The sequence below is a fragment of the Rhinolophus ferrumequinum genome, chromosome 21 (assembly GCF_004115265.2).
Source record: "Rhinolophus ferrumequinum isolate MPI-CBG mRhiFer1 chromosome 21, mRhiFer1_v1.p, whole genome shotgun sequence".
Lineage (NCBI taxonomy): Eukaryota > Metazoa > Chordata > Mammalia > Chiroptera > Rhinolophidae > Rhinolophus > Rhinolophus ferrumequinum.
Window position 1 is genome coordinate 188,102 of NC_046304.1, and position 15,239 is coordinate 203,340.

At 51.7% G+C, this 15,239-nt stretch overlaps 1 protein-coding gene across 6 annotated transcripts in view; it reads right to left on the bottom strand.

The window, feature by feature from the left end:
* Positions 1–15,239, bottom strand: part of EPN2 (epsin 2) — a 75,099-nt gene that overhangs the window by 3,591 nt on the left and 56,269 nt on the right. For all 6 annotated transcript variants that reach the window (XM_033091568.1, XM_033091567.1, XM_033091566.1 and 3 more), the window contains 3 exons: positions 4,097–4,255; positions 3,516–3,602; positions 1,305–1,520 (listed from right to left, as the gene is read on the bottom strand). In XM_033091568.1, coding sequence (XP_032947459.1) covers positions 1,305–1,520; positions 3,516–3,602; positions 4,097–4,255 — 462 coding nt within the window. The remainder of the gene's footprint in view (positions 1–1,304; positions 1,521–3,515; positions 3,603–4,096; positions 4,256–15,239) is intronic.

The following is a 15,239-nucleotide window of genomic DNA, read 5'->3' on the forward strand; positions in this document are numbered from 1 at the left end:
GCAGTGACTAGCCTGAGGCCTGCAGCCTGGAAGGGTCAGAGGCAGGACCCCATAAACAAAGACAGCACGGAGCCACCTGTGAGGCCCGCCTGAGCCTCGTCTTGGCTGCAGTCCCCAGGGACCAGGACCTGTTTGCAGACAGAACAGCGGCCCCAGGGCCTTGACACGCCCCCGGCCCCGAAGCCTGGAGGAGGCTGCCGGTGGGCACAGCCTGCCCGTGGGACTCCTGCAGGGCCCCGGGGTTCTCGGGCAGAGGCGGCAGGAGGCGCCTGGGCGAAGGACAGGGCTCCACGCTGGTGTAGGGACCTGGGTTTTGATCCAAGTCCCACCCGGGGAGCAAGGAACCATGGAAGCCAACCTCCCTGGGGGTAACCTCATCCCACCCATCTCAAGACCGTAAAATTCAGCAGGACCCAGGCACTCCATACACCCCACTCCTGCCCAAGGGCCCCCCCCCAAGTCCTTGGGTCCTATCAGGGCAACGGTCCAGATGAGACCCCTTCATCGTGGGGCAGGTCTGCAGCTGAACACTGTGAATGTCACATGTTCCTGCTCTTGGGGAGACTAGGGCCCTGCTGGGAAACCTGTGAGGAAGGAAGGAGGTCGTCTGGGCTGTTCTGAAGGACGGATACCATTTCCCAGGAGGGAGGACGTTCCCGGCAGAGGGGACAGAATGTGCACACACGAGGAATGCTGGGAGCTCGGTGCAGCTGAGGGAGAGAGGGGGCGGGCGGGGCAGGCCACAACGCCACAGACACTAAAGCAAGGGCTGGGGCTTGTCCCACAGTGCAGTGCAGCCGGAGGGTGGAGAGCAGGTCTCTGGGCAGAGCCCAGCCGCAGGAAGCACGGAATTCCGGCCCCGGGAAAGGCCGAATCCGGCACCAGAGGCAACGTGAGGGTCCTTGGGTCCCTGCAGGACGGCACAGCCTGGGGCCGTTACACTCCACGTGACAGTGTCTGGGACATCTAGCAGCAGAGCCCGCCGCCCCACACCCCTCCAGCTGGCCCAGGACTGGCGCTCACTCAAGGGTCTCCCCGGCTGAGGGACCAAGTCGGGCCACCTCGCGCAGTGGTCTCAGCGGAGAGAAGAGCTGTTCTCCATCCTCCCCCAAACTGAACAGCAGCTCTCTCGCCCCACCCCGGGCACTGTTCAGCGCCCCAGCCGGCTCCCTGAGGCCGGGCATCCCTCACGCACGACGCTCACGAGAGGGGCACGGTGGGCGAGAGCTCAGGGCCCAGAGCGCGGCACAAACCCGCTCTCAGGAGGAGCAGCCAGCCGAGGCAGCCCTGGGAGACGAGCATACCTGGTGCCAGGAAAGGGTTGAGGGACTGCGCCGGCGGCGCTGGCCTGGTCACCAGCGAGTCCAGGTTCACCAGGGCCGCGTTGGGGCCCAGGAAGGACTCCGGCGTTTTCCGGGCGCCGCTGGGCTTGCTTGAGGGCATGGTCAGGGGCTGAGACTCAAAGGGGTCAGGGCTTGTCGTCCCATTGTTCTGGGGTGGCGCGGAGGCCACCAGCTCGGCTGCAAGACAAGGACACACATGGGCGTGGCGAGCGTGCGGGCGGCCCCGAGACCCGTGCGTTCAGCGTTGCCAGCCAACCCCCCCCCCCCCCCCCCCCCGAGCATCCCAAGCAAAACACAGACATTTCCGGACCCCTGAGCCCCCACCGCCCCCCGAGGCTGCAGAGGGTGGGGATGTTCATTGCAGTGTTGTTTCAAACAGCCCCAAACTGGAGACTGGCAGTCAGCCGTTAGGCAGGTGACATAATCCACTGTCCACACCACCCCAGAGTACAGGGGCAGACACGAGCTGAGGAGGAAAAGGGCTGTATTCGTGTATCAGACGAGAAAAGCAGGGACTAAACCGTACGTACAGCACAATCCTTCAAACATAGTAAGATGTTACTTTGGGTTGGTGGCTAGGCACGGGTAATTCCCGTTTTCTTATGTTTTCATTTTCTGTATTTTCTACAATGAACATGAATGTCTTGATAGTAAGAAGAAAGCAAATTATTTTTAAAAATTCAGCCAACAGAGGGTGTGTTGAGACAGGCTGGTGGGAATGTGTCTGCTCTGCCAAGATGCAAGGCGGCGATGTGGCACAGAGGTTCTTAAAAATGGTCATACTCTCCACTCGGTAATCCCATTTCTAGGAATCCAGTCTCAGGAAATAATGCAAAACATGAACGGGGTTTAAGCACAAAGGTGTCCGCCACAGCAGTATTTACTTTAGCAAAACTTGAAATCAACCTAAAATGTCCTCCCAAAATTAGAGTCATTGTTGCTGAGCTACAGAGATACTGTATAGCGCTCACATATTTTCTAAAGAATTTTTAATGTCATGACAAAATGTTTTCAATCTGTTATTCCATAAAAGGGCAGGGGGAGGTGGCGGTTCAGGATTCAACTCTGACAGTATGAGCTGAACAGTAAGAGCTCAGAAAAAATACTGGAAGCAAACACCGGCTGACAGCAGGTGGAAGGATTATCAATGATTTTCATTTCCTCCTATAGCTTTCCCAATTTTTCTACAATGGGAATACTTCTAGACTTGGGGGAAAACACTGTGCAAATCCACAGAAAGATGTTCACGTAACAAGCCACGCTGGCTTCTCCCTGAAGCACAGAGGGCGGGCAAGGACAGTTAGGTTGTACTTTGGCCTACAGAGGACACACCTGGAAACTTGTTGCTTTTTTAATGCAGCAAAAGAAAGACCCCAAGAAGCAGCATGTCCTAAGTTGCCTCTGAAACCCTGAGCTGAGAAAGGGGCCAGGCTGCTCATACCTTTTGACCAGGGCCAGCCAGGCGGGTGGCTGCAGCTGCGGGGGGAGGCAGGTGAGCTGGGGGGAGGCAGGTGGTGGGAACGGGGAGGGCAGAGAGAAGCCGAGAGAGGAAAGAAAGGAGAGAAGTTGCTCTGTGTGTTTGGGAGGTGCGGCTCTGGGATGGACAGAGGCTGCCTGGCTGTGCCCCGCTCCACTGAGGGGTATATAAAGAAAGCGTCCCAGGCCGCCTCCCTCTGCTCCCTCCAGGCCGTGTCTCTGAGCCCCACCCTGACAGCCTCCCAGCCCAGGGGCTCTGATGAGCCAGGCAGGAGCCGCTACCTGGGGTGAGGAAACGGGACAGAGATGCCCTGTCCATGCCCAAAGCCGGGGTCTGGAAAAGGTGGCACCTTGGGGGGCGGGAAGTTGGGAACATGAAGGTGAGCAGAAATCATGGCTCAGACCTGGGGGTCCACGCTGGGGCTGGGGGGCCAGGGCAGCCATGGGCCCTGGGGGGAACGAGGCCAAGACACAGAAGTGACCCAGACAAGAAACACGGGGCCCAACGTGTGGAGAAGGTGAAAGGAAACTCGGCTGAATGACTTCACTGTTAACGTGTGATTCCTGCAATTAGATGCTTACGCTCCCAAGCGCAAAATGCAAAGAAAATACATGAAATTGTAAGATTCTGAAAGCTGATTATTATTTCCGCAATCACTGGGCTGGTCAAATGCATACTCTACCATCTTTACGTACCTGTTTTTTTTGAAGTTCGGAGGTTGTCAAATTCAGAAAAGTCATCTTTAATTGTCCCATTCAAATTACTGAAGAGCTCAAAGGCGCCTGGGTGAACACGAGAGCCAGTGACCAGGGGCGGGGTGCATCACGACCGCCCCACGCTTCTACTCCCAGTCCACAACCGCGGGGGTGGCAACGGGCAGGAGGGCAGATCACTATCCCGTGTCCTGAGGGAGCATGCTGAGAGCCGGGGGATCGCATGAGCGGTGAGGGGGACCTCGGCCTCCCTGTGCAGAGTGGAGTGCTGGCCTCCCACTGCTCCCACCATCCCTACCCCAAACTGGAGGGGCTAATGGTGGTAGAGACGCATCTGAGCTGGGTCTAGAAACTAGGGTACGGCCGCAGGAAGTGACCTGAGGAATGTCCAGAGGGCAGCCTGCCCAGGGGCCCTGCGGACGCTTCCTCTGGAGGCGCGTGAGCTCAGCCCCCACACTGGGTGCGTGGCACGGGGAGCTGGGGGCAAAGGGCGGCCGAGTGCAGGCCGACACAAGGAGCCACAAGGGGGACAGCGGCGGGAGCCGGGGGGTGTGAGGTCTCACCGGAGGTGGACACGGGCTTGTTGGCCACGGCTGCTGCCCAGGCGTCACTGGGGGCAGGCTGCGGCGGGGCTGCCCAGGGATCTGAGCTCCCGGAGACGGAGTGTGTGCCGGCTGCAGGGGGAACTCCCCACGGGTCGGCAGAGGCAGCTGGCCGGGCACCTGTAGGAAGGTAGGGTAGGGCTCACAGATGCCCTCAGAAAGTTCTGGGCAGCTGGGGCGAGAAGGAAAAAGACACTGTGGGCCATGTGTGCCCTGTGTCAGGAGAGGCGGTCCCCCAAAGGGTGCTGTCCCACAGCAGCAAAGCTACACAGGGCTGAAGCCCAGGGCCGACAGCCTCTGGGATCTTCCACCTGGGAGAGCACTGGATGGGGCCTAGCTGGGACGCGGCCAGAGGACACAGCACACGCAGGCCTTGCAAAGGGCTCCCCAGGCTAAACTCAAGCGCGCCCCAGCCCTCCGGCTTCCGCCTCACGCAGCAGTCTCCCTGAGCTGCATCCGCAGGCTTTGAATCGTTTCTGCTTTTGACAGAAGGATGGCTAACGCAGGTGGATGCAGCATAAAGAATGACGATAACACAAGCGCCTGTGTGCTGACCTCCCAGCTTAAGCAATAAACATCTTCGAAGTGTGAGTGACAAATCAATTACGTACGTTACCCACCACAGGCTTTTTGATTTTTTAAGGATAATACCTGGGCAAACTAATGTTAAGGTGCCCACCCTGTCGTGTGAATCTTCCACTTCAGGTAATGCAGACACACGTGCATTTGTGTCCATGTGCGTGCACACGTAACGCCTTGCACATCTCCTTTCTTCCGGGGGCATCACAGGAAATGTTTAAAAGCTGCTTTTCAGGGATGAGTGCCTTCCCCAGTGGCACCCGACCCCCATCATTGTGGATTCTGCTAGCCCTGCTCATGGTTTTCCTTCTGGTTTTACCATGTAGAGATACCTTTAAACAATAGTGGTTAGATATGCCTGTTTTGCAAACTTTATATAAATGGAAACATACTATACACATTCTTTTGTGACTGGCTGTGTTCACTTCACATTTTATTTGAGAGATGCACCTGTGCTGAGGTGTAGCTAAAATGGGTTCATTTTTACTGCTGCACAATATTTTATTCTATGAAAAAGGAAGGCCACAGTGGATTAGTTTGTTGAAGGCACTGGCCTGGTTTGGGTTTTGCCGTGCGGCATTGTTCTCGCTCCAGCCAAGGTGCTCATGCGCACCTGCCCTCATGGAGTAATGCCAGGTGGTCCCCACGGCGTCAGCCCAGCTTACAGACCCACCGGCCGCGATGCAAGCCCTGGTGCTCCAGGAGCTGCCGTACCACCTCACAGACACTCACTGCCGTCTCACTGTTTCATGGGTGCCAATCTGGGGCATGTGAAATGTTATTTCATCGTGGTTTATTTCGTTTGATTTGCATCTCCTTGTTCCTTCATTAACGAAGCTGTGCATCTTGTATTTCTTTGTGGGTCCTTGAGGACTCCTCTCCTATGAACTCCTCTCCTCTCCTATAAAGACTGTTTTAGTCTTTATCCTTTGGAATTGTTTATCTTGTTCTTATTGATTTCACAGAGTTCTTTCCATATTCTGAATACTGACCATTTCCTTGTGTTGCAAATATCTTTGCCCAATTTGTGGCCTTTCATTTTACTCTCCTGCAGGTACCTTTTGATGAAGATAAGTTCTTAACTTTAACAGAGAAGAACCTATCAGTATTTTCGTTTGCAATTTACGCTTTTCCTGACATTTAGGAAATCCTTCCCTGTACTGGGGCCTCAAAGCTATTCCTCTATAGTAATGTCTGAAAGGTTTATAGCTTGCCTTTCAGGTTTCCATATTTGATCCATTAGTAATTGATTTTTGTATATGGTATAAAATAAGGATTATCTCACGTTTTCCTATATGAATGATAAACTCCCAAAGTACCTCCCATAACTATTAGAAGTCAAGTCTTCATGGATTCATGACTGGGCTCTCTATTCCATTCCACTGACCCATTTCTGTCTCCACCCTTGTAGTTTTTAGATTATCCTCACAGTTATTGTTAAGATAATAAATTTTGACATTGGATACAGCAAATCACACCCCTGGTCTTGTTCTTCAGAAGTGTCTTGGTTATTCCTGGCCCTTTGCTCTTCCATATTCATTTTTAAATCATCTTGTTAGGTTAAAAAAATATAAAAACAAAAAACATTTTAACCCCTGTTGGGATTTTGATCAGAACTGCACTGAACCTCAGATCGATTTGAGGAAAATTGTTATTATTATGATAGCAAGCCTTCCAAACCCGAGTCACAGGATGTAGCCCCATTTAAGTCTTCTTGAGTATCTTGCAATAAAATTTAATTTTAAAAATTTTATCCTTTATTTCCAGAAGGATTTATAAAACTTTTGTAAAATTTATTCCTAGGGACTGGTATATTTAAAATTTTCATTTTCTGTGTATTTACTGTTATGCAGAAAACACAATTTTGCATACTGATTTTTGTATCCAGAAATCTTGCCACTCTTAATTCTACTTAATTGAAATTCATCCTAGTTATTTATTCTTATAATTCTAATAATTCTTAATTCTAATAAACTCATTTGTAGACATTTTTTGATATTCTATGTATATGATCATATCACTTGCAAATAACGACGGTTTCGTTCTTTGTGGTCCTGACCCTTTTCCTTTCCTTTCCCCTCTCACTGTGCTGGCTGCAGTCACCAGTCCGGACATAAGCTGGAGTGTGGAGAGTACGTGGCCTTGTCTTGCTCTTACAGCATTAACAACTTCCAATATTTTCCCATTAAATGGTACCATTTTCCATAATAATTTTCCTTTTAGGAGCTCTTTATCAGGTTATGGAAGTTCCCTATTATTCCAAATCTGCTAAGACTTTTGCAACTAATAGCTGATAACTTTTATCAACCTGTTTCTGTCTCCATTAAGATGATCACACGATTTGCCTTTGGGTCTGTTAGTATGGGGCATCAACACATTTTCTAATGACTTGGTCCTTGCAAATAAAGTTTTTCATGATGCACCATATCATCTTTATATTTTTCTCATTGTGGTTTTGCAATTGTTTCTTTGCTTAGGGTTTTTGCATCTACCTTCCTAAGTGGGACTGGTCTGACATATCTGTTCTTACATATCTTCTGTCTGGTTGTGGTGTTGAGGTCATGCTGGCCTCATCCAATGAGTAGCAATACTCCATTTTCCTATCCTCTGAAGGAGTTTGTATAAAAGTGGAGTTGTTTCTTGTATGGCATTAGAACTTGCCAGTAAAGCCCTCTGGGTGGATTTGGGAGGTGATCGGGATTTTAAGTAATTGACTCGGTTTCCTTAATTATAAGATTGTCTCTATTTACAGGTTTTTCTATTCTTCAGTCAGCTTTGCTAAGTTGTCTGTTTTTCATTTACCCAGTTGTCTAAGCATGCAGATTTGTAAGCACAGAGTTGATCAAATAGCCTCTACTCTACTTTGAATCTTGGCAGTAACTGTAGTTATGTCGTTTCATCCCTAACACTGTTTGTGCCTTTCCTCCATTTTTCAAAATTAATCTTGCCAAAGATTTATCTATTTTATTACTCTCTTCAATTGCCAATTTCTGTCTTTCTGGATATTATTATTTGTTCTAATTCATTTCTGTTCTTAACCTTATCATTTCATCCCTACTACTGATGTGAGTGGAATGCCGGTTTCTCACTCACCTTGTGCTTTTCTTCTAGACCAACGTCAGTTCTTACAGCTATGAATCTCCCTCTTACTCCTGCTTTAGTTGTCCCACAAATTCTGCTATGAAAATACTTACAGTATTATGTGGTTCTAAATATTTCTGATTTTTATCATAATTTCTTCTTTGACTCAGGAATTTAGAAGTGTTTTTAAAATGTCAAGTGTATAGAGTTTTTCTAGTTATCTTTTTGTTACTGACTTTTAACTTGAGGGTATTGTGGTCAGAAAAAGTGTTCTAGATGATTCGCGTTTCTGAAGTTCGTGGAGACTAGTTTTGTTAGTATTCTGCATATGACTGAAAATGCGTATTCTGCAACTGCTGGGAACAACACGTTCACAAGCTCACGAATCGCATTACTCGAATTTCTTATATTCTTATTAGTTTAAAATTATTCTCCCACATCATTTCCCACTTCTGAGGTTCTTCATGTCTTCCTGAAGATCTGAATTTCCACCTGGCTGTTTTTCCTATCAGCATGAAGAACTTTCCTTAGAGTTTCTTGTGGGGCAGGTGTGCTGGCAACAGATTCTCTGAGTTTTCTGTGACCTGGAAGTGTTGTTATTTCACCTTCATTGCTGAAGAAGACCTTCACTGCTGAGTCTAGAATTCTGGAAGATGACAGTTTTTTTGTCGTTTTGAAACTTAAAATGTCTTTATTTTACCATCATTCTTGGAAGAAAGATGATTTCGCTAGACTGCTCCGTTGGCAGTGTTTTCCTTTCGGCGCACTGAAGACGTCATTCTGCCTTCGTGTGGCATCTGTCAGCGCTGTTGAGAAGTCGGCTGTCAGTCTGACTGCCCTTCCTTTGTTCCTGTCGGTTTATTTCGGATGTTCTTCCTTTGGTTTTCTGATGATGTGCCTAGGTGGGGATTTCTTTCACTACCCTGCTTATGATTCACTAGGTTTCCTAAATCTGAGAAGTAGCACCTGACACAATTCTTAAAAAGCCTGTTACCATCTTTCCAAATATTAACTTCTCTAGAACTCCACACAGATGTGTGTGTTAGATGTCCTCATTCTGCCCCATGCTTCCCCAGCTACCTCCACCTCCCCACTGCTCCCCAAGCACACCAAACGACACATCCACCACCTGCCACTTCTGGCCTCCAAGTCCCCCCATTTTATGCCTCTTCTTCTTGCCTTCCTGATTCTTCCGCTTGGCTAACTTTTACAGCACTTATAACGCACCATAACTACTTCTGTGCCTAAGCGTCTCCCCTGGACTGTGACCTTTGGGGCGAGGGCTATCTCCTCCGTCGGCACCAGGAAGTCTTAGAGAAGAGTCGGGAATGCTCCCCTAAGCCTCCAGGGCCCCGATTCCCACACATGCCCCTCTCAGCAGCCCTAGCGCTAGTGCACAGGGGTGGGCATGTAGGCAGGACGTTCCCGGGCTTTCAGAAAGACGAAGCCTCTGTTAAGTTGTTCTGCCACTCTGGCTTCGTCTCTGCTTATCTGGGAAATGCTGACTGGCTTTAGAGCGGGCTATCAAGCGCATACCAGCTCCTGCCTTGACTGCCTTTCAGCTTTGGCAGGGTGAGCTGACAGAGCAGCTCAGCTCAGGGAAGGGAAGGAGAGTGCTGCTTTCACTACTTCCCAGCATGCCACGGCGACGACAACTAGATGTGAGCTAGAAACGGATGAGGGCAGACTTGGACGTGAAACCTTTATTCCCACCATCCCTTGGCCATGCACCCCTGTCATTTACTCATGGTCTGCCAACTCCTGTGTGGGCTTAGGGCTTCTCCTGCTGTTGGCCACAAACCCACAATGCTCCAGAGGCCTCCAGAAACACCTGTCTCCTTCCAGAAGCTCCCCTGACCTTTCACTCACGGTCTTCCCAGCGTCTTGTGGAGAACTACCTCCCCTGTGACTGAAACCGCTCTCCCAGGCCCACTTCTGTGGGCTGTACAAAGGGCGTATCAGGACACGGAACCTGGTCCTGCCTGGAATCCCACAGTGAGGATGGGCCCTGACGGGGCCTCAGTTCTCCATCTCTTCCCTGCATCTTATGACTGCAGGGAAGTCATAAGGTACAGAGTGCACCGAGGAGAGCTGGACTGCAAGTCAGAAGAGCTGGGAAGTGTCTTCAGAGCCACCCGAGATGCATGGGAAGACACGGAGTTAGTCCACAGGAAGACCTAGGCCCAGTGTGTGTGTCTGTGTGTGTGCGTGCGTGTGCGTGCGTGTGCACGTGCGTGTCTTGTGAGTGCGTGTGCGTGTGTGTCTGTGTGTGTGTGTCGGTGTGTGTGCGTGCGTGTCTGTGTGTGTGCATGTGTGTCTGTGTGTGCGCCTGCATGTGTCTCTGTGTGTGTGGGGGGGGCTGGCAGGGAGGGCACGGTCCCCATGCTGCAGCCTCCGCATCACCCCTACTCTACATCACCATCTACTCTAACCCCAGCCTAGAGCCCTCCTGAGGCACTCACCCCGCTCCTGCTCATGTGAGCACCTGTCCATCTCGCCCGCTACAGCACCTTCCACGGGAGCAGGGCTGGGTCTGCTTTGTCCACGTTGCTCCCTAGAGCTCAGAACTGAGCCTCATATACAGAAGGTGCAGGATGCAGTCAAGACAACCACAGACCCTCAGGGCTGGAAGGGGCTTTGCAGTTTATCTGCTCTAATAGCCTCCAGTGAGGTACCTTTGAACACCTGTAGAGTTCAATGACCACCTCTAGAAGGTTCCTGGCAACTGTCTGATTCAGCTGCTAGAAACATATACGGACAGATAAGAGCTATTCCTAAATTCTGACAGTCTGCACAGGAAGCTTTCAAATACCTTAGGTTTAGTGAGACATCACTCGCCATGCAGCTTAGGGAGCACCGGACCAGTGGTTCTCAACTGCAGCTGTTCCTGGACTCTCCTAGAGGATGTTAGAAAAATCCTAATGCTGCCCCCTGCCGACCCCCTGCACAGATTCCGGGAAGGGCCTGGGCGTCTGGATGTTTGGAAGCTCCCCAAGTGCCTGGAATGGGCAGCCAGGATGCGTGAGAACCCTGAGCTCCTGGAGCACTCCTGGCCCTGGCGGACCTCTGCTCAGTGAGGGTCCACCGTCGGATGGCCCAGCTTGGACACACAGGCCTGAATGGAGCACCTGGTGGGGTCAAGTCCCGCCTCCCACAGACAGGTGCCCTTGGAGCCACCTCGCTCCAGCTGAGCAGCACCTGGGCAGCCAAGGCCCTTCCTCAGAGGGAGAGACACAGACCTGCGTGACTGCACCCAGCGTGGGAGTGACGGGCAGCCAGCGCCCGCAGGATGGGGTGATGGGGCCCTGAAAACAGGGCGCCACGTCTCCCTGAGCAGCAGCATCTGGGCCACAATTTCAAGAACAAACACGTTTGCTAGGCAGAGGACAGGACGTGACGCACAGGATGACCAAGCGTTTAAGGGACACAGGCTGCCCCACAAACACACAGCCGAGCGGCTCTCCTCAGCCACTCACTGGCCTTGGGCCTCGGCGCTGCCCTCCTGACCTCAACCAGGCGAACCTGCAGCAACTGCAAGTGTGTGTGTGTGTGTGTGTGTGTGTCTGCGCGCGCGCATGCAAAAACAAACGGACACTTGCTTCTCTGTCCAGACCTACTCTTGGGTCACGAGGATCTAAACACACCAGTTTCCCCAAAAACTGATAAACTCATGTCACTAAGAATTAAAAACAAGTATTGCAGTATTTCTGGAAGGGCTCCTTCTGTAGGAAGGACACGCGAAGCTGTGAAAATGCTTTCCCCGCGAGTTAGCATCACGCTGCGCCGTCGTCACCCCAGGCTCAGAAGCAAGGCTTCCACCCGGAGCGCCCCCACTGCTGTGTACCCTGAACTGTTCAGAGCCTTTCCTGACACCTCCAGTTATTTTCATGCACCTGCTTCCCCTTTAGAATCTGCCGAAACAACAAAAACAACAGCATGGCGAAGAACTTTAAATTTCTGCATCGTATCTGACACACAATGTTGACACTAGACGGGGAAGGACTCCCTGTTCTGTACCGCTATGCAAGGACAAGGACAGGCCGGTCACAGCTCGGGGAGCTCTGGGCGGGAAGGAAAGATGCGTGCAGCCCAGACCCTGGCGACCCCTACGCTAGCCGGACGGCCGTGGAGAAGCCGCTTAGCCGCAGTGGCTTCGTCGCGTTTCCGTCCTGCACGTGGTGTTTGGGGACGTCTGTGCGCACAGGACATGCCAACTTCCTGCTCTGCTGGGTGTCACAGGAGACCACGCACCGCAGCACCGCACTTTCCTCAAACCTAACCTGGGACAGATGTTTCCTCCACCTTCCCATGGGTGCTGCCGGCCTCGTAAGCCAGCCGTGGGAAAGTGGGCAGCGGGGCGGGCCAGGATGCCCAGGATGCCCAGGATGCCCCAGGAATGCCAGCACCTTCACGCTGCGAGGCTCCTCTGTGCGCTGCCTCACATCCTCCGCAGGGCCCACACCGTGCCACACATCCCATATATAAGTGCCTGTTGAAAGCGCCAGTGAAGGAGAGGAAAGGAGGATGGAACCAAAGGCGCACAGATCAAGCGGCTTCCGGCCTCCTCTGTGGGCCCATTCATAGGGAGCGCAACCTCCTGCCCCTGGCCTGCTTCATCCTCAGCTTCACACATGAATATTCATGTGCTCAGGGAGGCCGGCCCAGAACTAAGCCATGGGGGAGGGGGTGTCACCAAGAAACGAGCAGCACCACCTGCTGCCTCCAGAGCGGAAGACGGCCTCTGTCCTGGCCCGAGAGAGGCGCGGAGCTGGCCAGGGCCTTGTGAATCACCAGGCTGTGAGCCCTGCTCATACCAGGTGGCTTCTTTGTGTGTCTGAACAGTGGAGGAAGTGCCCCGCTGGCCTGGCAGGCTCCAATTCCCCCTCAGCCCTTAGCATTTCCTCCCAAGGCCACTTGGCCAAGCTGCCCCAGTGCTGCTTGGAAAGAACTGGTAATGACAGGGCTTGCTACAAACAGTGGCTTTCAAGACAGCGTTTCTTTCATCCAGAGGGTGCAACTAGCGAGATTCTCTAATCTGTCTAATTTATGAACGTGTTTCGGGGCAGTGGGGTGGCCCTGAAAACACACATAGTGGATTTTACTAGAGACTAATTGGTAACCCGACACTACATCTTGCTCTGTAGCTGTGTGTTGGAAGACGAAGGCAAGGGGACTGTTACCAGGCTCCAGTGAGCTTGGGAGCTGGTATCATCTAGTGTCCTGTAGCGCAGTTGGAAGCAGAGTGCTGGTCGTGCAAAAGCACCTGGTACGACAACGGGCCGCTGGGTAAGGGTGGCATGGCCCCGGGCCGCCCCGGGTACACTGCTCAGCGTCTAACCCCTGCAAATGCTCACCACATAGTACAAAAGGAAGTCTCTCTCTCTCTCTCTCCACACACACACACACACACACACACACAATTGTATATACAGTATGACCCCAACTACACAGAAACGTAAGTGCAGAAAAACCCGGAAGTAGATAAGCTAACATTGTAACACTAGTGATCTCTCAGGGCTGGAGTCTGAGGTGACCTCCAGGACACGCACGGCCACAGGCGGTCTCTGCAGCAGTCTAGGATGGTGTGATGACTCCAGCACTGGGGCGATAAGCACTGAGCCTGCCTCTCACTTGCTGTGTGAGCCCAGAGGATGAACAGCCTCTCTGGGCTTTGGTGGCCTGTTTTCTCTCCAAGTCACCGGTAAAAATGCCAAATGCATCAGAACCAAGGAGAGGGCCCCAGGTGGGACAAGTGGCAAAAGACAAGCGGCAGTCCACAAAACACATGCGGCCACCCGCAGATTAGTCCCAAACACAATCTTAATTTTTTAATTCATTGCTAACATTTAAAAATTCATAGATTTCAAAAATTCAGTTTTCGGGGCGGCTGGATGGCTCAGTTGGTTAGAGCGTGAGCTCTGAACAACAAAGTTGCCGGTTCAATTCCCACATGGGATGGTGGGCTGCACCCCCTGAAACTAAAGATTGAAAACGGCACTGGACTTGGAGCTGAGCTGTGCCCTCCACAACTGGATTGAAACAACAACAACTTGACTTGGAGCTGATGGACCCTGGAGAAACACACTGTTCCCCAATATTCCCCAATAAAACTTTAAAAATTAAAAAAAAAATCAGTTTTCAATCTTGTCTTTAAAAAATTGGATTCATAATAGCCCCGAAGTGGAAGTAACCCAAATGTCCATCAAATGCTAAAAGGATAAAACAAAATGTGGTATTATCTATAAAATGGAGTATTATTCAGCCATAAACAGGAATGAAGTAGGGATACAGGCTACTATGTAGATGAACTTTGAAAACATGCTAAGTGAAAGAAACCAGTCACAAAGGCCACACGCTACATGATGCCATTACATACATGAAATGCCCAGAACAGGCAAATCCAGAGACAGAAAACAGACTGTGGTTGCCAGGGGCTGGGAGAGCGGCAGCAGGGAGTAACTGTTTATTGGGAACAGGGCGATGACAACTCCCTGGAATCAGGACTGAGGACAGCACGACAGTGTGAACGGCTAAGAACCACTGAACGACCCACTTTACCATGGTGCATCTTACGGTATGTGACTAGAAGAGCAGAGCCACGTGGGCAGCACTCCCACACGATGCCCATCTGCCTCTGGGCAGCCCCTGCTCTCTGACGCCCGCAGGTGTGTGAGAACCCCAGCTGCTGGAGGACGGTCGTGTCACTGAACAGACTCAGTTCCAGGGCACAGCCCTGCCCTCCAGCCAAAGGAAGGACTGGGCAAACTTGCTCACTTAAGAAATATTTATTTACCTCCCCTGACCAGGTAACACAAACAGTAAAAATGTGGAGAGGGAACAGTCAGAGGGAACAAGTCTACCACCTTGGCCCTCAAAAGCCCTCCCCAGAACCAACAGCTGGGTCAGCATATTTCAATCTTCTTAATCTCATCTGGCTCCCGGAGGGACCACATTCTGTCCAAGGCCCTGAGCACACTATCCATCATTTAATGATCAATTACCAATTTGAAAGGGACCAGCAGTCTTTCCTGAAGAACATTCTATCCATAACTTCAGGTGGCCATCCCTTTACAGAAGGATCGCTTTCCAGATTTAAAAAGAAAGTCAAAGCCACTGTCTGGAAGGACCTGCTATCCCCTCGACACTGCTGAGTGGGTGTTTCCAGTGGACCTGCCTGCGCTCCCCCACCTGTGCTCAGCAAGACTCCACACTGCAGGCTCCCTGGACGCATAGCACAAGGGCCGCGGACCATGTGACCCAAGCTCCCGGCAGCCCTGGTGCAGGCCTGAAGCGAGTGACAACTGTGAACCATTTGGCCTAGACTTTGCCTCAAGGCTCCGAAGGCTCCTGCCAAAGGAGGTGTGGGGCTCTGCCCGGTTCCCTGAGGCCAACAGCACGGCCCAGGACACATGAGGCCAACACTGCTCTCTGGACAAGTGCAAGT